The sequence below is a fragment of the Copidosoma floridanum genome, unplaced genomic scaffold (assembly GCF_036245765.1).
Source record: "Copidosoma floridanum isolate Cflo_tuat_1 unplaced genomic scaffold, Cflo_Japanese_pri ptg000013l, whole genome shotgun sequence".
Classification (NCBI taxonomy): Eukaryota; Metazoa; Arthropoda; class Insecta; order Hymenoptera; family Encyrtidae; genus Copidosoma; species Copidosoma floridanum.
The window spans coordinates 24,136,397-24,161,887 of record NW_028321890.1 but is presented as its reverse complement, the minus strand read 5'-3'; the positions used below and the strand labels follow the sequence as shown (position 1 = coordinate 24,161,887).

The following is a 25,491-nucleotide window of genomic DNA, read 5'->3' as shown; positions in this document are numbered from 1 at the left end:
CGCGGCGCTCGTGGGATCAAAAGGTCGGATCGATGATTTGTTAACATTTTCCACGCTTTTTCGGTTTCCAATCGCTCGCTCGTACGCGCATCTACGCGTGACTCGTTCCCGTCAGGCGTGCGAAACAATGCATCGGGCGAGCGACCACCCCCTCAATTTCCGGACACGCAAGCGCGTCGTCGAAAGCTTTTATTTGCTCGCTAAATACTTTATTGTCACGATTTCCCGTATTTACCAAAGATAAAAATTCTGGAACCGTACTTTTTTACTTGATCTCCCGTTCACCCGAATCACCAAAGATATATCGCTGGTCTAAATTTCAGCTCATCTTTTTTATAGCCATGAAGCAGTTTATAAGAAATATGTTGTTTAATGTTCATGAAAAAAGGATTTACTCATTAGGCTGCCAATTAGATGGTAAAATGCTAAACACCGTTGCAGAACAGCAGTCACAATGTTAGCTCTTCCATCCACGGTTTACTTTATAGGCCTTGTATTACAATCGTTAAGCAACTCTTTAATATACATAAACTTCAGAGCTTAGCTGACAGGAAACCGACGTACGAGGCTACCTTTTTTTTTCTTCCCCTCGCTTGAGCTCCAACTCCTTTGTTGCGAAAAAAAAAGTAATTTAGGTGTCACAGGCCTACGTTTGTACGCAGAATAGGGAGGGTAGAAAAGAAACGCGTCAATAGCGCGGAGAACGAGTCGACGTTATTATTATTTTCCCTCCCCTGTACAACCGAGACATGCACGGGACGTACGCGACAGTGAAGTATACAAGTGGTAAAAGACAGTGCTGCCTCGATAAGTAATAAATAACGAGCCAAGGGGTCCGAGTGGGCTGGGGCAAGTTCACCCTGCCGTGCAACGTATACCCTGGCTCTGTACCTTCTATTTTTACTCCTTTTTTCCTTGCACAACCTTTCATTGCCTTGTAAGTCACTCCCTGCGTCCACTTGTACACACCGTCTCTCTGGGTCGATCTGGAAATCTATTGTCATTGTTTGGTACAAGATAAACGGAGCTCCCCGTTACCTTTGACAAGCCTAAGCTCTCTGCGACTCACGGCAAGTTTATGGAGCTTTTATTCAAGATGGAGACGCTCGTAAAGCAACTTACCTTTGGATATTGAGCACTTTTTTTGCCCGTTGTAATTACGCTCTCGATGTAATTTATTGAGCAGGTGCTGTTTGTATGGTCAAGAGATATGGTTATACTTTGTACCGTAGCCAGCACAGAAACGTAATGAAAAAATAAGAAAGCGAGACTCAGAGTGAATTGCAAAGCAGGTCGAGTTAACAGTGAAATGTATCAAAGAAAGTCGGAGCACGGATACGATCGTAAATTTTCTTGCCTCATTACAGTGGTGTATTATGCATTTGCAAACAAAAGATAAAGGCGAAGGGCAGACGAACAAGAGGAAGCACCGCTCGAGGAGCAAGATTTTCCAACAAAAGACGCAGTCGTAAATACATCTCGCGAATGCTAAGTGAAACGAAAGTTTCACCCACCATTGCCTCTATCCACGCTGTTCGAGACGCTCTCGAGGGAAGAACCGAGCAATGGGTAATGGACGAGTGGTACGCGGTAACACAAACCTAGATGTATGATGCATATCACTTGTGAGGGCCTCTGGAGCGTTATACTTAATCATCCAAGCGTCAGGGACACACGGATAGAGGATCAAAGGTAGGGTGCTGTGTAATATCGAATTTTCAATTGGCCGGCCACTACGAGGGCAAAGTACGTTACGAAAACTAATAGTTGCTGCTCGCGTACGGCAAACGCGCAAAGTGTACCATCTCGCGTGATGGGTGTTGGTGCAACTTCTACCATCTACCACTGTATAATGCTTCAATATCGCGATGTGCCTTCATACATGTACGGTATAAGCAAAGTGTAAGAGCATTGGAGCTCAATTGACGGGGTATATTTATTATTTATATACTTTATATATATCGCTGTACTGGCCAGCCCTGCTGTTTCGTTTGGAATCAAGTGGTTTTGCACGTCTACGCTGGGGGAGCGTTCGAACGGTCCGCGTGGATACTCCTTGCTGTTGTATTTCTACGAATTCGGCGTCTATTCGTTAATTTGTTGTTGCTAGATAGGGTGACAAAGCTGGGTTTGTATATTTATAAATTTTGAGGTCACGGACTTGATGCTCTATCTATTGATGCTCATCGAAGTAGGAATTTTTGTTTCAATAGCAGTTTGGATAGTAGAGGCTTCGAAAAAGCATGTAACGATGCACACGAATTACATACCATTGCTAAGGAAAAACAAGAAGATATACCGATTTAGCGATACAATAGGAATCAATTGAAATTTGTCAAAAAATGGTAATCGTAGTAAATGAACAGATAAAAGTATCAGGAAAAAAGCCCAAACACTAACTGTAAGCCAGAGCAAAAAGAGCCTCGCAATATCACTTGTGTGCAAACGAGGGAGAGCATCGGATGAAATGGGAGGGAAAAGCAAGCGCCATTTGTCGCATAGAGTTATCGCTATTTCTCTTGCGGCAGTGTCACAAATACCGGCAGCGTGGCCAAAAGAAGAGGGATGAATATACGCGGAGCCACTCCGACAGAGCAGATGGATGAATACGGCAGAGCCTCAGCACGACCACAAGCATCACCGTCCGTACGGTATGATCGTCATTTTTGCACGCACTTGATCTCTCTATTTAGCTGTACATCGCTTGGAAACACCCAACGTAGCATTCCATCTCTCCGTTCTTTTCCGTCAAACTAATTGCCTGAAAGCATGAATGGCTTGGCTTGTCACATATTTTTATAACAAGCAAAGTAAAACTTTTATGTATTTTTTCTTTTTATATACAGTTACCATCTCGTCATTCATGATGCCATCAAACTTCCACTGACAAACGGAGATTGTAACACGAGTGCATACTTGAAAACTAATACTCTGGAGATCACCTATCTTGGTACACAATATCCAGGTCGTTATCCCCCAAGTATCCCAAGTTGAAAGCCACAGATGCCAACATCACGAGCTCGTTTTCCCCACGTTTGACAGCTAGCAGTGGGGCTTTGCGCGCAATCTCTGTCTATTTCTCTCGGCCTCCCCTTCCGTGTCCATGTACACGCGTACAATACACCGAGCGGCTAGCGCGGCCGCACAATGAGCCCTTCGAACTAACGAGAATCAAAATCCTACCTAGCCCCTCTCTATCGTCGGCTCGCAGCAATGGGGCACCTTCCCTCCGTCCTACTTCCCATTCTCGTGGAAATCCATCGTGGACAGATTTCCGCGCATTGTTTCGGATTCCGAGTGCTGTCGGCGGTCTGTGATTTACGTGGCATCCTGATCAGCCCTGTTTGCCGACAACGCTAGGGCACAATGCGCCGCAGGAAACGAGGGAAAGGAAAGGGAAATTCGACGGGTCATATTTTCATTGATTTTCTCTTCCACGCTGGATCGCGAGATTTGTGTACCCAGTGTACTCGCGCTCGCGTGAGCACGGGGCAGTTGGTGTTGTTTTGCTCCACCCTGTAGCCAATGATTGCGTGATTAATGACCTTCGAGCGGAGTACAGGTATTATTTTGTTGAGCGCGTGGCATCGGTGGATGCTTCACTTTTATCGCGATGGGAAATCAATTGAGAGCTGCACTTGGCCGGATGACAGGTACAACACCGATTTGTACTTTAATAACTGGGCAGGTCTACGTTTTCTCAAATGGGGAAAATGATGCGGTAGAAATTCTTTAATGGGTATTTTTCAATGACAAATGAGACGTAGATACAAATGCGGTGTTGTTTATCGATCAGTGACTCTTACATTAATTAATGTCGATGGACTGGTAATAGCAATGAAAAAAAAAAATCCAATACCTCTACGTATCCATCGAAAAATCACAGCAAAAAGCGAATTACAAGAATTAAGCTTACCGAAAAAGCGCCATCCACGGGGATCAACTTGGAAGAACCAATTTACACTTTCACTACTGCTAACAACAGCTAGCTTTTGAGCACTACTTTCCTGAAATTCTCTTTATCTACACTTTCCTCTTCACTTTTAGATTAAAAGCACTCCTTGAATGCACAATTTAGTCACAAATTAATAAACTCGTATACCTACACATGTACATTGAACTGGAATTCTCCGAAAGTGCGAGTTGCGCGATTACGCGAGGCAAATCTCTCGAAAAAGGAAGAGCGAGAGAGGAATAGAGCAACATAAATGAGCAAGTGGGGCACAACGTTCCAGAGAAGAGCACTGCTTTGCTCGGATTGAATAAACCAGCAGAGAGTGCAGTCGAAACTAATTGAGCAAACCCTGGAAGCAAGAGCGTTCGGAAAAGAGAGATGTTGTGATGCGGTGCATACGGAAGCCCCTGCCTGCTACCAAAGACTAAGCTTGCTTGTCTGCCTCGATCTATAGGTGAGATGACTTATCTGCTTTGCCTCACCGTAGACGTAGACAAAACCTAATATGTATGTAAATCTACAGCTTTGCATTGGTTTTTCAGCAAAGAGACATCATTTTTTTTACGTCAACGAGCAAGATAAATTACGTGTGAGATGACTAGTGTTATTGGTGACGCGAAAATCAAGTATTTGAAAAAAAGGGCTTTTTACGTTTCTGACTTGCCTCAGTAGAAAAAAGCTCGTATTTTTGATGATGACTTGTAAGTGCTGCAACAGGAGAAGCACAATGCCGATAACACACTGAGTATCACAGTGATAGGGTGAAACGAATAAAGATGCAACTCTTCTTTGAGACCTACACTCAAGACAGGAGTAATAGTTTAATCAAGGCTTTGGCTGTTTTTAATTGGAACATATACAGCAAAGCTTTTTTTCTTAACATCTGGAGATAGATCTGTTTGGTTAATGAGTTAAATTTCAACTTTCAGTGATATAGCGTATACGTCCAGATAATGAATGTTGTCTAAAAAGCTTGGAATAAATAGCGAAATCTGGAAGAAGCTCTTGCATGGGGAAGAACATTTTGTCTCGTTATTTCATGAAAAATCTCTACGTGACAAGTATAATTTTTATCCATGGAGTAAAGAATAAGAGTGGAAAGACTATTTTAGTATGCCAAACGGCACTGCGCCGTGTGTTATTAAAATTGTGCCTGTATTGCGGGGCCATTGAAGTCCACTTTCATTATTAATAATTTCATATAGATATAAAGTGCTCTCAGCCATGTACTTACAATTAGTGGTGATTATCTTTGGATTATACCGGGGTAACAGACAAGATTGCCGATACCAGAGGACTTTCTGAAATTATCATAGTAAAATCGTACTTCTACGCAACGTCGTATCACAACTACTGACAAGGCAGCTTGCCACTTAACTGGGCCTCATCATCTTCGTTTGGTTCCCAACCAGTTAGCTACAAGTAAAATTTATTTATGCTGATAGCTCGTCTTCTCCTCAGCTCATCTTTTTCTTAGCTAGGATCAGTTAGTTGCTCTAAGGAGCATAAGTTACAAATTGTCTTGATGCTTACAGCAGGATGTACTTCACAGATAAGTCGTGATTTTCACTTTGACCAAAGTGCCATTTTTTTTCCTTTTCAGCTCCAACTTCGTTTAATGAGAACTGTGTTACTGCTGGAAAATTCTGTAAGCTATGCTATGCTAAGCCTAGGATTTTCATTTTTAATTAGGTGAGACTTTGAATCATACTAAATGGAACGAAAACGAAAAGCAAAGAAAAATCGGTGAAATTTAAACGATTTGACGGCATGGATCCGAGAGAATGCGAGGCTGCAGGGAAGAGAATAAAAAATGTACGACAGCACTATGCGACTGTATGTTCGGCGAAAGAGCATTGCCCCCGTCTCTCGCAAAAAAAAAAGAAAACGTGGGAGGGGGGGGGGCGTAGCTGAGCTGTAATTAACGGAAATGCGACGCATCGCGCTCATTAAAACGCGGTAATTTGAGGTTTTGAGCTTTGCATTTCGCCCGAGCCGTGCAGGCTGGGGTGGAAATTTCAGGGTGCGCGCAGTTCCCGTGACGTGGCATCAATGAGCGCCGTCTGGCTGGATAAATAGCATTGATTGTACATTTGCATTGCTGTGTTTGTTTTGTTGCTTCTGTCGATTATCGGATTATGCGGGTGAAATTTTCATGCTCTGAATTATACGGATCTTGACAATAATGCTGCATGTTGGGATTTTGGTTATTGATCACGCTAGGCAATAAAACAGGTGACGAGAAAGTTTTTGTCTGTTGTAGTGTAAAAACATAGTAAGAAAATTGCAATTTTTACGAATAAGTCAATTCACATTGGTAAAAGAAATCGTAGATAATCCTATTAAGGAGAGTAGAAAAAAAAAAAAAAAAAAAAACAAATCAATGAAAAATCAAACTTAAACTCAATTTAGTACATTGATCAACTCGTTTCATTTACCTTTTTCCATCGCGTACTAAAAAATATTATAAAATTATATTACAGTAAAAAATTGAATAGCCTACTGTCATAAGTAAATTTCCTTTTTTTATTACGTTACAGTTACGCAAGGACAACCTGTTTCAAGTACACAATTGTAGTCAGTCACGATAATTTAAACGAATCAGTCATTAGTATATAGCTTACGAAACTGTTGATTTTTTTGGAAGCAAAGTTTTAACAATGGTTCATTCAAGTTATTGCCTGGATTTGAATTTGGACTTTTGATATTATGTTATATAATCACTGCCATTAGCATAAGTTTTTATTTATTGTAGAATTAATTTGACGCTTTTTTCTTGTAACCCAGTAGATATTAGGATTTTTTCCTATTCGAGATAATTTATCTGGCACAAGCCCATTTGGAATGAGAACATGATCGGTATACAACTTTTACAGTTCTTCTGAAAAAAAGAAGAAAATTAAAAAAAAAAAAACAGCTTCAAAGGCTACAATTTGAAAATAGGGTGGAAACCGTTTTGTCAGAGGTGTGTCACACACACAGTTACGCAAATGCATATCCTCTTGTTTTTTATCGCTTTCAGCCAATCCCCAGCGCTTGTTTCACATCCCATCGTTTTAATTTCACTCTCACCAACGCAAGCCTCTCCTACCTTTGTCAAACTTTACTCGAGCGCTTTTAAAATACACGCGTACATTCCCATCACACACGGCATACACGACTCGGCAACTTTAACACGTGGAAACCCCACTGGATCGTGATTTAATGCCACATGGGGAAAAGTTTTCTGACGGGCAATTAACTTTTCGACACCCCTCACGTGAAGTTTCCTTCTTTGACTTTTGGGTACAATTCGCTTCTCGTCCCTCGAAAACTGTACCCGAGCAACAGCCAACCACCGCTCACACTGCACATTTTTCCTCTTTGTTTGGCGAAACGAGTATGTAATATCAGTTCCAAATTACGTGGTGTAATCACTCGATTCACGACCTAACGAGTACCAGTGCGTGAAACATTTGCATCGGAGAAATTTCACCGAAACGAGAGCTGGAGCGAAACAGATAGAAAAATCACGAACTTTCAAGCACAATCAAGCCGTATGGATCTGCATAAAATCTGCTCGGCGAGTGATGAACGGCCCGAAAGTCACAACTGCACTCTGCGCACTAAAGTTTAATTAATTTACCGCTGGCAACACGTACGGCCCACGAGATTGCAATCAGTTCACCGTTTGGTGCATACACCAGTCGTTATTAGCTCCCCTAACCACTTTGCCGTCCCTCAAAAACATCGCGTCACGCGTATACGCTCGAGAGGAATCTAATGGAGGAGAGTAACGCGTTCACGTGAGACTAGCCGGGAGCCCTGCCTCTCGATCTCTCATATTGTACGCAAACTCAATGCTGATATGCACATGTTTACGACCTAGTGCGTCAAAAGAGCGTATCTCGATTAAGTACCCGTGCTTCTCCGACTTCTGCAGCAGCACGACCCTGTCGATTGGTCGTCACGAGTGTCATCGGCATGCAAGGGGTTGTACCTCTCGCCTGAAACACCGTAAATAGTCGAGAATTAAATCTAGCGTCTGTCGACACAGCTGTATTCTCCGACGTAGATTTGTCATGTATGGGTGGCCCAATTTTCGTCCACTGACGTGCCACTGCTCACACGTGCAGATTTTCGGGGGTGTATACGTGCCCGAAATTTCGGGGTGCAGATAAGCGCGGAAATAAAATGCGGCCGGGCTTCAATCCTCACTTTTTTTTGCAGGCGGATTACTAACTTTGAGCCAGACACGCAAAGTTGGAGATAAGGGCGTTTGGTCGGGTAAACAGCTCAATACAATGGGGATAAACTTTTTTTTTTCGATTTTACACCCGTCAACGCTATGCGCGTTCAAAGTTTTGTGTTTCAACTTGTGTTGTTGTTATCAGTTTCAGGACTAGTTTAGTATCCGTTCGATAATAGTTATTTACGTAACAAGTGCGGAAAAGACGATTTCCGCACGAGTAGTGATTAACTCACACGAGTGGCCGGAGTTGACGGGAACGAGTACCAGTTGGGCACATGAGTGCGTAGCACGAGTGTGATCGCAAGGTACGAGTTACCGTCACCGGCCACGAGTGCGAGTCTATCACACGAGTGGGGGAAATCGTCCCGCACGAGTTGCGTACAAGTTTTTTCGCAATGTGTGAGGAAAATAGGTACAAAATAGGTATGAATTTTGATTACCAGTGTGTACAGCAAAATTTTTTCCGGTGTGTGGAAAAACCATTTCCGTACACCTTTTCCGTAAACAAATTTTCTATCTCGTCCGTACCTACACCATCACACAGCTAGATCATCTCAACGAAGTAACACCGAAAGAAAAAAAGAGAAGATTAAACAGGTCAGTTTGATAGATTAATACAGGTGTATACGTGTTTATTTTAAATAAACCCTAATAGGCACTCAAGCTGCGGTATATATAGTGCACGCCAAGGCAACAATGCTAAGTGAGCTTCTTACATACAGCAGAGTTGATTTCGTGGCATCCTCTCTTGTCTCCCCTGCTCTTTGTCTCTGCCGCTATAGTATGCGTAAAAATATACATACACACGTGGGTGGTGGAGGTACGGCGAGTTTGCGGCGTTTAAATGCAAATTCGAGAGACACGCGTGCTCGGTAGAGAACTTCCTAATTCAATTCGGTTTTGCGTACACGCCTGGTACTTAATGGCTCTTCACTGTCAGCGATGCTTATACAGCCAACCCGCACTCCTCGCACCATCGCCCTCCCGACCTTCTCCGTCTCTCTTGCCTCCCTATCTCCCGCTCTACCCACTACACCACCTCCCTTTTCAACTTTTGCCCTTGTCTGGGCTTGTACGATCGTGAGGCGTCGGGGTTACGTGTTGCTTTAGCCATTTACGCCGAGCTCTATTCTTATTAACCCACGAATTTCATGGGTATTTATATATTGTGCTGCTTCGAAAGCTTTTTTCTTGTTCAAGTACAGGTAAAGAGCGCATTTTTGTAACAAAAAGTGCTTGATCTTAAAAATGGCGAATCACTCCGCCCCAGATCGGCTGCAAGATATCATTATCTACTTGTAGCGATCCACATATCTAGGTATAATTAGCACCCATGAGTATAAACTTTCAATTAATTTATTTCAACCATACAAAGGATACATTCCGATCACCAATCCCTTGCTGTAAAAAATAAACCGGAGAGACAAAAGTGGCACTGATTTCTCTTCCACCTTTTCCTTTTATTTTTTGTCTCGCGTGCAGAATGAACGTAGTCCAGATAAGTTTTGTCCCGGCGAAGCTTTTGACGTACGAGCGCTACTTGATCGAACCGAAGACAGAACGGGAGAACGAATCTTCCATAGTCCTCGGTGACAGCTAGATCATCCATTATTATTCTCTCCCCTTCGAACGCTTTCACAACCAGTTTCCCTTCCTGTTGTTTTTTTTTTTGTTTTCGTTTTTTTTTCTTTCTTTTTTTTTAACCCCACGATTCATTCGTTGGCTCGTCTCTTTCGTTTGAATATTCGTGATACTTTTATGCGGAAGGGTACGTCGGACGCATCGCGTGAGCCCATCAATTTTCTTTCAATGATGGATAGGCGCAAGCCTTGCAGTGATGTAGCTCCATATCCATGTGTTTCCCCTTTGAAAGGAAAAAAAAACCAAGAGGAATCCCTTGCGCAACTGGAAATTGTGGAATAAATAAATAAACCTTGGGTTAATTGTTTCAATGGAAGATTCAAGTATTTTGCTGTTAAGTGTAGCTGTTTTTTTACACCATCTTGCTTGAACAATGTCTCAAGGAATTTTCGATTCCACAAAGAAAATAGGTAAGCTCAAGGATAATCGACAACATTACGTTTTGTTAGATTGGTAGAGGGGCTGGCCAACAAAAAAAAGCGAAAAATGCCAAAATGGAGCGATAAAAATCAGGGAGAAATGGAGATGAAAGCTGTGAAGCCTTTTTTCTCATCCACGTTGAGGCGTTTTATCACATCAAAATCATTTACCAGATATCATGAATTTTTCCACTTTTTTTGTTTGTTAAACAATCACTTGCATACAAAGAAATATTCCTTTTTTATTACTTTTCTCCAGTCACGCTAAGAGTTCTGTCTTTTCCTGCTTCCAAAATATTCCAGGCACAGGATACAACGGCGCAAGAGCAGGAAGGTGAGGAAGGTAAGAAGCATTAGGCCCTAAAGGGTGTTTAAACACGGATCGTGGGTTATAAAGCGTGCCGTGGTTAATCTTCATTAAGGCATCGGGACAACGTTGCTGCGTAGGGATACTCGATTAACCAAACGTCTTTGCCTGAGCAGCCTCTCATGCCCCTCATTTACCTGTCTCGAGCTACGCCAACATTATATTATTCAATGCATAAACTATCGCCCCACTTCCCCTCTCTTCTCTTCGTATCATGCTTGCTTGTTAGTATTCTCAAAGAGACGCTTTGCTTCGATGTACGTAATAATTTATTCACACGATGGGAACACTGTTTGCAATCCGTTACATTTGGTTTCATGAATAATAATTGAAACAGTACACCTCAAACTTTGAAAATTGAGAGAAAATTGTTATACACGCCGAATCGAATGAGAATGGTTGTTTAAGTATTTTTTAAGGTGACATTATACATGTTTCAAATAAACACTTTATTTCACGTACCTGCTAATTTTGAACAAAATCGCATCTACTGCAGTTTTCGAGGAAAAAATGCATAAAATTTGGACTTTGACGTGGACTTAACTCAGAACTGTATGAACTATAGTTATGCATAAACACCTTATAGTCTTGATGTAGCGGTAGGAACATTTTAGGCAGCATTGAGTTAAAAACAAAAAAAAAATTAAGATTTATTATTAAATATTATATTGAAAACCAAGAAAATTTCGGAATTTCTTATCAGTAACTGGATCCTTACATTACTGAATTTCCAAAACAGCGCAGGAAGAAGTTAAGGTGACAAGACTCGGGATTGCTCTTATCAGAGTGAGAGAGGACGAGGAGCGGCGTGTAGACCTTATTGGTGCGCTGTAGGGTGTGCAGATGGCCCGGAAATCCTGCCATAAAACTGAATGAACCAAAACTGAGGGGGGGGGGCGAGAAGTTCGGAGTGAGCGGAAGGGAGAAGAAAAAAACGAAAGGGAAAGCTGGACAAGGATCTGAAGGTCTGAAATACTCACGCAGAAGGTAATAAAATAAAAAAAAATTTTTTTTCTTCTCTGTGAAGAAGTAATTTTATATTGCATTGATGTACCAAGCTTTAAAATTACCAAACCCAATGAAATTGGGTGAATTATCACTAAAACACCAATTAATGTAGGTTGTATCACGTGAATAAATGTTTTTTCTCTTTTCTCGATTAGTATAATTATTTGTTTTCCTTTTTTAACCACAACTTCTACGTTGAAATAAACTATTAATTCTTACGACTAGCTATGAGGTACATAGATCTTAATAAAAGTATAAAAGTATAGAGCTATTTTATTTCCATACATAACGAGAGGGTATTCTACAAAGCTTAAGATAATTAAGATAGCTAACGTCTGGTCATCTCTTGACGATTGGGGAAGCACTTCCAAAAGTCGAAGCAATAAAATTTTAATCAGCCCAGATTTGGAGCAGCAAGTATTACCGAGAGCTTCTTCATATGCTAACGGAAAAGCTCGGACCTTAGTCCATTTCAATTTTCCCCTAAAACTAAGTCTGAGCGTCGGCGTAAGCTGATTCTCCATGTACAAGCATACGTGGCATTCCGCTGGAGATAATGATATCTGGTAAATTTTACAGCAGCAGAGCTAGAGTCCGTCTGAGTTATCAGGACGGGACCAAGTGAGATTTTCCCTTGTGTACGGTACAATTTGCACAAAGTACTCCAAAGAGCTGTAAGCCGCACTTAGGCACTGGAAGCAGTGCACATTAATAGATGCTCTGATAATGCGTTGTACTCATTGCCAAAGGTAAATGGTATGAGCTCTTTATTACTTTTTAGGTACCAAGTACATTTTAATCATTTCAGGAAGGTCTAGTTTTCTGATTTATAGAGAATAAATGAACATTTATACTGATGGAAGCCAAAGTATAAATAGGTATTTTTCCAGAATATTTTTGAAACAAGTCTTCTTTGGTCGTTAGTAGAGAAATAATGCCGATCTTTTGGGATGATTATTAGCATGTAGAACAATACGTGGTAACAATTGTACGAATTAAGTACCATATTATTTCAAAAAACAAAATGTGAAACGACATGTATCAGTAACGATATAACATAAGGCGTCTGATCAAAATTGATCTGTACTACTGATTTCTTTTTTTTTTACCAATGACTTTAAATTGCATTATTTTCTTTTTTAATCCTCCCAGATAAATGTTCTCTCCCTTTAATTATGGTAATGACCCACGTTCTTGTTCTTATTTCAGCTCACTTCCGTAAATGAAAACATTGTACATTCGTAGCGACAAGCAAGAGGGACGAGGAGTCAGCGATAAATGTAGGCTCTTATTTATCTTGTGAAACGCATTAAGCTGGCCTATTTTTCAAAGCTCGCCAACGCTAACGGCTGGCCGTATTTCGCCATCCAATATTTTACGCGGACACAAACGAAGAATAATTCTCGACTCTCTTCTTTGGGTCCTTCTGTCCTCGAGCTCGGGACTTTTTTTTCTTTTTTAACGACCAGTGCTCCGCTACAAAAGTCTGTACGTTGTTTTCCTTCGAGCGACGTCAAGGAGAAAGGTCACCAGCTCTCACAGTTGTGTTCTTGGGATGTGTTTGCACGACGATTGTCTGACCTATGAGAACCTTGTCTTCCTGCCTACGGTGCAATGAAGTGTGCGAATACACGTGTAGAGACTAGGAAATTTAAATGAAGATAAAGAACACCTCCCTTTGCTGCCTCTGTGTTTTTGACTTCCTCTTTCTCGTTTCTCCGGGTATATTTCTTACTTTCAATTGTGTTTTTCAAGCATGGGTATTATGATGTCATTCCATTTTTAGCGTTGCATTCTTTATCATTTATTCGTGGCACATGCAGCGTGAAGCATGGGAGATTTTATTTTTTGTTTGTTTAATTAACGAAATGCTCGATACGAACTGGACTACATATTATTTGGGAATGCGTATCTCATCTCCACGCACGTCTGGATGATATGGTGAGAGAAAATACTTTACTCGAGAGATTTAATTAAAACCATATTGACTCTTTTTTATTTTGTTATGAATTTCAAACTGATGAATTTACAACAAAACATTATAAACATGCGTTAAATCTGGCATATTTGTATTAAAATCTTTAATTAGTCTCTTCAAGCATATCGTATGTGCTTTCATTTAGGTATGAAAAATGCAGTTAAAATTTTGCTGTTAAATTTTTTCCTATGGATTCAAGATATTTCTCAACACATACATTTTGCTAGTTAATAGCAATGATAGAATTTAAGTTAATTATGCAATACTTTATTTCAAATAACATGCGAACAAATTATTACGTGAAATTAATTTTTAAATTTAGGATACAAGAAGAGCATGAAATACGATTTTACAGATGACAGAATTACAGAAGAGCCGATTATCCGAGGAAAGGAGAGAAGGCAAACAAGCAAGAGTGTCTCAGCTGAAAATCCATCGCAAGCTAATTTTTTACACCTGTCAATCATCGAGTGTGAGCACTTGCAGATGTACAAATGCTATTCAATTCAAGCTGTCAGACCTACATCAGCTGCACTTGGCACTTACAATTTGCGAAACATTTCGATTAATAAAATCGACAAGAGGTTCAATCGTGACTTCTGTTACTTCATTGTCTGGCTCTGACATAATTCATGGTTTTAAATTTCAATAAGTCGATAATTAAAACCTTGTCAGACTCTGATATCGAGTTAATAATTTAATAAATGATTTTCACAAAGTTGAAGCACGTACGAAACTACGTGGAATTTAAAAAAAAAAAAAAAAAAAACACCCAGGAAAAGTTGTAGGAACGTGTAAAGTTTTGAAATATTCGAAGCACAAGTGCACTTGAGGGACGCGTCATCTGTCGTAAACTATATGTTGAGCGCGATACCATCATTTGAGAATCGCTTAATGCGCAACGAAGTGAGAAATGAGAAAATTCAACGTCCTGTACATTTTTCTCGAGATAGTGGTAGCTGATAGCGACAACCACTTTGGATGTGCGACTTTTGAATTCCAATAAAAATTTTTTACTGCTTATTCCATATTTTACATCAATTTTATCGCCAAAATAGAAAGACATGGCATTTTTACGCAACACAAATCAAAATAGGGACTTAATTCCGTGTTTATCCTCGATATTTACGCTCACTGTTGTCCTTTCCTATCTCGGCACACATGGCTGTGCACACATATTATAGACACACAAACATTCAAACGAAAAGCTGGTACCCTCAATCCCCCACAGAGTAACCCCATCTCGTGTATAATCCAGAACTACGAGAGAGGAAAATGTAGCAGAAAATACACACACGAGTGGATGATACAACACAGCGAGAGAAATGTAGCCGCAAATATATAAACACGAGCAGAGCAAGTAAAGCAACGCAGTAGCAGCAACAGCCTGTGCGACCAAAAGTCCGCGGTTAATGCGGCGTCGCGCAGCGGGTAAAAGGAGTAGGGCGTTGGCAGGGCTATGGAGTCGTTTCCACACGTACGGGCCACTGCGATGCGTCAGACTTTCAACCAGTGGCATAAATCGTGGTAAAGTCGTCGCGGGCGGTTAATTCCATGGGACCCGTGAGCTGTTGCTTTGTCCTACGCATAGCTGCGGGCTCGCATTTGCCTCGTCTTAGTACATGCTATTTCGTTTTATCGAGGTGGTGGCTGAGAGAATTTACTGCAGTGGCCGTGTATCATGTTGCAACATATTTGGCATTTCTTGGAATAATGTCTCTCAGCCATAAAACCAAGTATTTATCTCGAATAGACTTGTCGAATTTTCAATTGAGGTGTTTGACTTGAGAACTACTATTTCAATGCATTTTCTCATAGTTACGTTGTTGAAAGAAAAAAAATTAATAAAATGAAAATATTTGTTTTATTAGGACATACAGCGAGCCAGGAAGAGTTATCGATCACTTCTTCCGATCTCTATCAACTGGAAGCAAAGCATTGCATTGAGCCGATGAAAGAGCGTTATAAAAATAACGAATGAAAAAAAAAAAATCTACCTGTATGTAGCCTTACCTTGCTCGCTAGTGATGGGGGAGAGAAAAAATCCATTGTACTCTACTGCTGGTACCGCTGGTATCCCGGCAAAGCTCGTCCTCTTTTTTTTAGCTTTTTTCCTCCAGCCACTGGAGAACTAAAAGTGCTCCACCCATGTAAGTACTTTCAACGAGATTAAGTTGCCGTGCATGTCTCCCTTCATATAAAAAAAAAAAATCTCAAACAGCAAAAGCAGTATTGGGTAAAAGGTCTGTCCTTATTGCACTGTTCTGTTCCCGATGAAGTTACTATACATATATAACAGTGGTAGCAGCCGATCCGTCCAGTCCGTGTTGTTCGCAGACATCAGTGGATCCTCCCACTGGCTAGCAAACAAGCAGTGCATCCGAAACGAAACGAAGGGAGATAGAAAAAAAAGAGACAAGCCCGACGCCCTGTACAAGCTCATCCTTTAGCATCATTGCATCGGGCTCGAATTAAAGTAGCCAATGAGGCCTATAGAGTCACCTCCTCCTTCCTTTCATGCGATGGCGGCTCCCTATGCAGCTTGATATACGCATCGACAATTATTTACCAGCCGTCCTTCTCTTCCTCCTGTGAATCGACAAGCGACAATTTGGTACACACATGTACATATATGCACGTGAATCGAGAACATGAGAGAGAGCGCAGGATCAGAGATCGGCAGAGTTCGCTTGTTGGAGTCTAGAAGCTCCACCTGCGCGTACGAATATTTGTAGAGTCTACTGCAGTATAGCCCGTGAAACGAGGCCGACGTGGGCACGTGTGCACTTGACAAATACTAGCCCGAGTGTTGATCGCCTACAGCGTACGCTGCGTGGCACAGGATCTATAGCTGCTGACGCGTTCGTATACACCCACGGGGTAGGGGCAAACACACACCCACCCGTACTTTGTTCCTCTTTTCATCCGTGCATACATTGTGCACCGTGCTCTCATCGTCCATTTTCACACGCGTAAGTTCCGATGCACTTTTCAGTGGACGGACTTTCATATTATCCAGGGATCGTGCTGGATTTCATTAAGAGCTGCTTTTTGCGTGCACTGCATTAACGCCATGCGTGGTATCGATGAGAAAACGTTCGTTCCTTGTTGGAGTAAAACGGTCGACGAGCATCAGCGTTTCGTGGTGCATATTGCAGAGAGAGAAAGTCAGTTCTGCTGAATTACCATAAATCAAAGTCCAATAACTGATAAACACGTGAGGTTTCACGAGAATACGGTTAAATTGTGTACAAACCGCTCTCTGCTTGCTATCCGTTGCCCAATCAATCTCTTTAACGCTTAATCTCGGACATACTGCTTTTTACTTTAGGCTTTTGTTTCTGTTTGCATATTTATACGCAAGCTTGATATGAATCATTTGATTCATTTCGACTTTGCGATGATGATGAGTAAAATACAACAATGAGCGATGATAAGTAATAATAAAATAACTTAATTTGAGTTAACATTGGTTTATGATAAAGTCCAAGTATGATGGGACACGACACTGATCTTGATATATTTTGTGCTTATTTGAAAAAAAAATAATTATCGTTGATTGGAAGGGCAATGCTATATTTTCTTGGATGACTAAAAAATTGTTACCAAGTAGAAAAAGCCTACCTTAGTCAGCTATATTGTCAATGTTATATTTACTGTTTTAAAATGAGTTAACATTGAAAGTAATACTTTCAAAAGTTAGTTAGCCTGTGACCCACATCATTAGGTATGCAAAAAGTTGATTTCAAGTAGAAAAGTCCAAGTATGGTCGGACATAAAAAATATTTTTACGTTTGTTATTTTGTAATAAATTTTTTATTTAAAGTAATTACATCAAATTAGATAATGATCTATCTCATTGGAAATGTAGAAATTCATTTTCCAGTAGAAGAGTCCAAAATTGGTCAGACATGACACAAAAAATATTTTTTGCAACTACTTTTGCCAAAAAAAGCTTATTTTTTTGACTCTGTAGTTTCAAGTAACAAAGTAAAAGATTTCTTTCATTATGTATTCAGACAATCGTTTTTAAGTATAAAAGACCAAGTTTGGTCAGACAAAATGAAATAAAATATGTTTGCCTCTAATGCTTCGTAATTTTTCATTGAAAGCAATTGTATAAAGATAGCTATTACCTTGTCTTGTTGGATATAGAAAAAGTAATTTTCAAGTAGAAAAGTCCAAAATTGGTCAGACATGATATGAAAAATTATATTATTTGCAATTATTTGTTCTAAAGAAAACTTTTTGCTATACCTATTTTATACAACAAAGTTAAGGATTTCTTTCGTTGTGTATGCATAAAATTAGTCAAACATAACCTGAAATATGATACTTTTATCATTTCTCCTTCTGGTAAAGACTTTTTGTCTTGCCTATTTGGCAAAAGAAGGTTAAGGATTTCTTTCATTGGATATGCAGAGAACCGTTTTTAAGTAGAAAAAGATCTAGTTTTATCACGCATGAAATTAAACATGACATTTTTTACATATATACATCTTTTAATAATGTAAATCATTTTCAAGTAATACGGTCAGTGTTTGTCAGACATAATAAGAACATGATAATTCTTATGTTTACTCTTTCCCAAATAATTTTTCAATAAGAATCGTACTCATTTCTAAAAAGGGCCTTACTTATTACGAAAAGCATGTCTGACTCTTTACATTTTACACGCTTTATTTGGCATACAGGTAGAGTCGTTTTTAATAAAACGGTCTGAGTTTGTTACTGACTTGGTCAGACATAATGTGAAATAAATTTTTCGTAATGATTTGTTTCAGAAGCTAATTTTTTTGCAATGGGCTTTATTGAGTAACTATGGTATTGCTCGACAGTAGAAAAGTCCAAATTTGATCAGACATGACACTGAATATTATATTCCTCGTATTTACGTTTAAAATTGGGTCATAAATATTGCTTAGTATATTCTTCTACTCCATTGAATACATGAGAAAATTCTTCTAAGTAGATAGGTCCAAGTTTTGTCAGACATTACTTGAAACATAATTAGTGTTTACTCTATCCCAAAAAAATTTTTGTTGACAGCGTTACTCATTTCGAACAAGTCAGCTAGTGCTCTGCTCGTTGGATGGATATGAAATCATTTTCAAGTAGAATAAGCCGAAGTAAGTCAGACACACTACACCGGAAGTTTTGTATCTCATTTGTCTCATTAAAGTAATTTCAACAAGAAAGTTCCGAAATTCTTACAAAACTTTCAAAAGGGATTGATTATTAAAAATAATAAAGCACAATCTGGTCCCTATCATAGGTTATTTTGTAAAAACATCAGGTATTTAAGCTTTATGTAACATTTTGAATAGTTATTTCACCAGCACAAAAATTAAAAAAACCTTATTGTACTATTACTGAAATAAAGGTGCAACAGAGCCTATAAATGTGAGAGAGAGAGAAAGAGAGAGCGAGCGAGAGAGAGAGAGAGAGAGAGAAACTGAGTAAGGTAGTGCACAAAGTTTATTGCTTGGCAACAATTGCTCTAGCTAGCCCCACAGAACGCGATAAAATGACCTGTCCCGCCAAATTACCACATACCCGACTGACTCGTACGTACATGTACGGGTCCACACTTATACGAATATTGAGAGAGGTAGACTAGCCGAGCAATGCATCTTTGTGCTGCATTGATACAGGGATACTGGCATACACGAGCAAACGGGTAGCTGCATTATGAGCGATTGGAGTTTCAATGTTAGTCCCCTGTAATCCATAGAACACGCGCACGCAAGCACTAGTGCGGTTAGTACAGTTATGCACTGCGAGGGCCACACACACCCGAGTAAACTCGTACACGCGTACAAGCAAATGGCAGCCAAGGCTGGGTCCTGACGTAGAGCCGATATCGTAGTCCTTGAACATTGCTTGTCAGCAATATTCATACCCAACCCTTTGTCCCTCCCTCCTTCTCTACTTGTTTTGCCTGAAGACCTATACTCAATTACGATTGAGAAGGATCGCGCGTGTACACTCGTGCACTGTACGTCCAATGGGAGAATTATGGACGTGATGAGTGTACTCGTCCTAGGCGAGTCTCTGTTTCTCAACAGCAGTACAAACATGCCAGTTTGGTACGGATATGGGATTATGAAGCTCGTGAGTTGGCTTTCAAACTGGTTGAGGAAAATAAGAGATCGGAGCTTGGTAAAAACCGTTCATCATCATGTATCTCATTATGGACGATAAATAATCTAAAGAACTATTAGGTTGTATTTAGCAATACAAATGGATTTAACTCGCCGGTATAAAAAATGTAAATTAAGATGTGTGATATTAACGAACCTTTCAGTTTAAAAAGATATTAAATAAGCAAATTCAGATCTACGGTTGAAAAGAGGTCAGCTCGGTTCAGGAAGAAAAAAGAGGAGAAATGCTTGAATATTTTGGTAAAAAATGGATTACCTGATTTGAAACATTATAAAAACAAAAAATCGTTTGAAGTACATCATACTAAGATCGTGCATGGTTCTGAGAGAAATTTGTTATTTGTTATTTGTTATTTGTTACTAAACATTTTATGTCTGACAAGCTCATGTAAACAGACTTGTCTGTTATCGCGATGTTATGAAGGAAACAAGGACCACACTCCTAAGGAAAATATCGGTTGTTAAAATTCCATGGTACTATTTTTGAGTCAATATTGTTACATCACAACGTTTTTTCGACGTAAAATTAAAAAAAAAAAAAAAAAAAAAAAAAAAAAAAAAAAAGAAACTCGTGGTACTTTTATAAAATTGCAAAAAACGTAGAAGACAAAAACATAACAACAACTGCTTCTCCCGTGAAGAACACCGAATGAGATAAATCTAGAGCACCGAGCTGAAATTTATTTAATGCACGGTTGTATAAGCAGCAACAGCAGCAGCGATAAAGATATCACTTCGAGTCATCGCGCAGAAAGAGCGAGCAAAGAAGCAAGCGAGCCAGCAAGAAGGGGGAGGGACCGATACGAGCTGCAAAGGCAGGTACGTGGTGGTGGTGGTGTGCACGTATACCTTCACACGGGGACGAGAAGGAGGGCAGAGGGGTGATGGGCGGCCGATGTTGTTACCGCTTATTTACTGTGGAATGCAAAGAGACAGTATCTCTCTTGTACGGCAGGGCCAGTGCCAGCGTGAAATACAGGGGCCGTTACGTGAGAGGAGATATCGAGCCCCTGCCTACCACCCTCGGTAGTACTGGCAATACTGCCTATATACGGGAGAGGGATTTGCTGCACACAAGGCCACGATTGCCCTGGGAAAAGGGAAAAAGGGTGAGGGAGAGGTTCGTGTTATGAAATCGTTCAATGCTTGATAATTCGATTTGGGAAGATTATTGAGAGAGCCGGCCCCTGCCTGCGGGGCACACTCGAACTAGTTCTTATCATCGAGGGCCGTTCTCCTTCCCTCCCGACCTCCCCCGTGTATGCGTGTGAAGGGATGGCAAACGCTTTGGTATTGTTACCGCGTTACTGTAATACTGTCGGTTTTTTTTTTTTTTTTTTTTTTTTTTTTCTATTGGACAAAGGAGAGTCATACCAGGAAAACAAAACTTTTTTCATTTTTCATCTATACAAAGTAAGAAGTTGATTATAATTTTTATGACACAAAGTTCACGGTAAGTTAATGTAAGTTACCAATACAGAAAGTAAAAAAAAGTCACTGACATCATGCTTATTTTACTTGTTTGTTTTTCATTGACCGCAACCGCAAGTTTGTATACAGATACAAGTATAAATAAACGCACGGAACTGCCTTCTATCTGATACACCTCACCAGTGGCCATGTAGGTGGACAAGAGGCCGCGGGGGATTTGGTTTCGCGGCCAAGCAAATCTTGAACGATCCTCCGAGGCCCCTGGCAATCCAACCACGACTCTGACAATCCGTTGGCTCGAAGTACACGGGGATTTTCTCCTACTACTACCTAACCAGTTTCCTCTTGAAAACTCCATCCAATAGTAAATTTATGCGCGGCAGAGCAAGCCTAAATCGATCTCTATTGCACATGCATGTCAGTACGAGCGTATGCACAACTTGACTCTTTCCAATTAAGCTACTCTCGAAGAAAAATAGATGTGTTTTTGTGATGTCGTAATGGATGATGCTGGTATGCTCAATCGACGCAAATCAATGCAACAATTCATTAACATAGCAATTAATAATCAGATCGAAGAACAAGATAAGATAAGAGAAGAGTCACGGAATCTCATGTTTGGCGTGAGTTGTCAGGCTATGTAAACTTACCAAACAAGCGGGAACTTACTGTACACAGAGAAGGAAAGGTGGAGAGCACACCTTTTGTGCACGAATGGGGCATAAATGTTCGATAACCCAGGTGAAGCATTATAGGGATGTAAGAAGGCGCAAAGTTACGTTTGCCAAGGCACGAAGCGCAACGCCAAAGTAGAGCGAGAGAGAGAGAGTGTAGGCAGGGGGAATACGAGCAGATATAAAGCTTATACAGTAGCACTGGTATGACCACATGGTGTGCCGTGCGAGCTTGCACGACCCCCTCCCCCGGATCTCTACCTCTGCCTTCCGCAGGTATGTTATAATTAGGGAAGCCGTTGCTGCACGCTCCTAATGGGTGGCGTTAAGGTGCACGCGTGCGTGCGAGGGCAACGGAAGCAAATATGTGTTTGGGTTACGTGTATCGGATATTTCGTTAATTACTTGAAAGCTTCGACGAGAGAGTGATGGGTTGGACGTCAAGTGCAGTGCTCGTGATTAATCGAAAAGGGGATTCTTCTTTTTTCGAATCTCCGCAGTGATTGAGTTATCTGGCCTTTGATCAATTATTAGTTGGCATGATGCCTTGAAATCGCTCCACGTCTACCATGTAATGGAATATTTGGGGTGGAAGAGACATCGTGTAGCTCAAGTCTCCCTCCCAACTACTGTCAGGCTTTACTCATATCCAGAACCTCACTCGTCACGTGCTCCGATAACCAGCTGATGCGGCATTTTGGAAAATCATAATTTTCCCTGTAGTATGAGAACTTCATTGACTACTTCTGCTCTGCGAATTTTGTTGTAGAGCTCCTGTTTGATGAGTCAGTTATCAATTATTCAGCGATAAAATTTTCCTTGGCCCTTACCTTGGCTCACGATATTCGAGGGAATATCGAGCGGGAGTGGGGATGAAGGGTCCCATTGAAATTTATTGATACGCCGTAATTACGTGTCACAGGGTGCGATCAAAATTCCATAATTCACGGGCCTGATGAGCTTTCCCTTCTGGAATCTCATTAACCACCCTTGCCCATGCATATGTATATATCGAGTGGTTTCTGATTTGTGCTTCAAGGATGTTTTTCTCCAGTACAAGATATAAATCTTCGTTACTTGGGTTGTTGAATTGTTTTATCGTAATGTACGTGAAACTGGTCTAGTTTTTTGTGATTAGTAAGAAAATTTTAGGCATTGCAAACATCTAATCAAATTAAATATTAGATTTTTAAATTAATTGAATCCTTTACAGTAAATGTATATTTTACAGTATTTATTCAACTATATTAATTAGTTTATAAAATTTAGTATTTTCCTGTAGGAGCAAAAACGAATAACTAATTTTTAATAAAGAATGAATTTAAACTCGATCGACTTTTTTTCCAATCGTAAAGTATGCTTCTAGGAAACAAAAAAAAATGTCAAAACTTTTCTCACTAGCCGTACTGTTGGAAATTTTACAATTGAGCTGGGCGCAGTTACTCGCTTGTTTCATCGTTACAAAGTAATAATGAAGCCAGGCACTTTGAAAAAGTACAGCCAAAACCGTTTTAATTTAAAAGTTTTTAATCACGCTGATCACAAGGACCTCAAAAAAATTCACTTTACTCGGTTTTTCACTCGATCCAGTTTTTTTGGAAATTTCTTTCAAACGAGCGCAATTAAAACGTACGTTTATAACGAATTTTTTTTAGGATGCTTAAATTTACTTTTAAACATCAATTTGAAAAATCTTGCAAAAATTTATGCGTGTTACAACAAAATATTTTTCAGACCATATGATATTTCGACACTCAAACGTGGAGTACTTTTAAATTATCAGGATAAATGGAGAATCCATATTTTTAAATAAAACTCCACACAAAATTTTGTTGCACTTACACAAAAAAATACATAGAATAATTACTATCTGTAGTTTAACTTTTATAGCTTAAGTTGGAACGTGCATTTAATAGTTTTTTAAAAGTAAATTTGAAGGAGTGTTACTTTGAGAGCTAAATGCAATTTCAAATTAATTAAAAACTCAAACCTCTACACATGTGTTAATCATTAAAATATACTGATAACCCCCAAAAAATGACTGAAACATTCAAATTCAAATTTAGGAAGTGGTGAGTACATAAATCACATCTTTTTATATGAAAAAACGCCGGAAATATATCCAGAAGCTAAAACTTTACGACACCATAGGGTGAAATTTAATATTTGGCACCGGGAAGTATTAAATCGCTGCCATTATAGAATTGCAAATGACGAAATGTTCAAGTACGAGAGGAAAAAGGGGGGGGGGAGAGACGCTCACATCCCGACCGAGAAAGGAAATTCCACCGGGTACGCGGGACAATAGATCCGACGCTTGACATCGTGACTTTAATAATGCCAGCTAGCCTCTTTCATCTTTCCGTCTCCCTCCATCCCATCCCTACATTTAATTCGGTACCCAGCAGTGCGTGCCGGCATGTCGCATAGAGATCTACTCCTCTCTTTCGCACGGCAACTATGAAGCTTTTGAGCCAAGTAATTCTTCCGCGAGAAAAAACTCGGATCGTCTGTGAATTTACGCCATAGTGGGCCTAAAAAGCCTCACGATTTCGAGGGTTCCCAGATCCTCACGAAACTCACACGAAATTGCTTTTTTCTTTTTTTTTTCATCAAAAATCTATTTGATTCAATTTACGTTTTCAAATATAAGGTGAGCAGAAAAAAAAGGCATATAACTTACGTGTAGATCGGTGGTCCTAAGCCGTCCTTGTACCAGAAGACCATGTCTAAGGTGTCATAACCAGGTGCTGTGATATTACAGGGTAGCTCCACAGCCGTGCCTTCCACAACACTGACGTTTAGCTGGGATACTGTAACAGGAAAAAATTTTTTTTCATATTTTCCCGAATTTAAAATGTTACTTCATAGATTCACAGTCATTTATAAGTTTCATTGAAAGGAGATAAAAACATATCAGAAACCTAATTTATTTTCAATTTCGTAAAAGCACCTCTACACCATCCACTGCACTGTAATGTTATTCTTTCCTGATGAAAAAAAAAAACAATGCCTAAATCTTGTTTTAAACATAAAAACTAAGTTGTTTGCATGGATATCGCTGATATTTTTTTCATTTTTATAGATTCAGTGGATCATCAACATCCATGCACTGTGTACTGTCGCGGATCATCAATCAAACCACTTGCTCAAATGCAACGAAATATCAAAATACTGCTGGCACGCACACGCAGCGTGAATATTCAATTCGAGCGCACGCTGCTCAACAACAAAAGTAAATGAATTATCCTGTTGGCTGTGCTCGTTTGCACGAGGATAAACATAAAAAAAAAGAGAGAGAGAAACTCTTTCATTTTCGGACCACCGCGCCATTAACGAGTTTAATTATTATTCATCTCCGTCTCTTTTGCACGGACCCGCTGTTGGTGGCGATAAATTTGGCACCTCGGCCACTCCCTCCTTGTCCGCCCTTACGACGCCCCGGACGACTTGCCACGGACAGTTTAATTTTCGTCAGGCCACGAGCGCGTCTCGCCCAAACGAACGGAATTAAGTCCGCGGAGCCGCTCTTACCCGCCCATCTGGCCGATCCCCCGTGCAGCTGTATATATACGTACGCAATACCACAGGCGCGCAAGGGTCGAGAAGAACGAGGGTGTCGG

The 25,491-nt window shown here is 40.2% G+C and overlaps 1 protein-coding gene across 1 annotated transcript in view; it reads right to left on the bottom strand.

Moving 5' to 3' along the window:
• The window catches only part of LOC106647251 (kin of IRRE-like protein 3), a 135,750-nt gene that overhangs the window by 109,766 nt on the left and 493 nt on the right, over positions 1–25,491 (bottom strand). Inside the window, exon 2 of the mRNA XM_089590757.1 lies at positions 24,552–24,681. Within this exon, the coding sequence (XP_089446883.1) occupies positions 24,552–24,681 (130 nt within the window). The remainder of the gene's footprint in view (positions 1–24,551; positions 24,682–25,491) is intronic.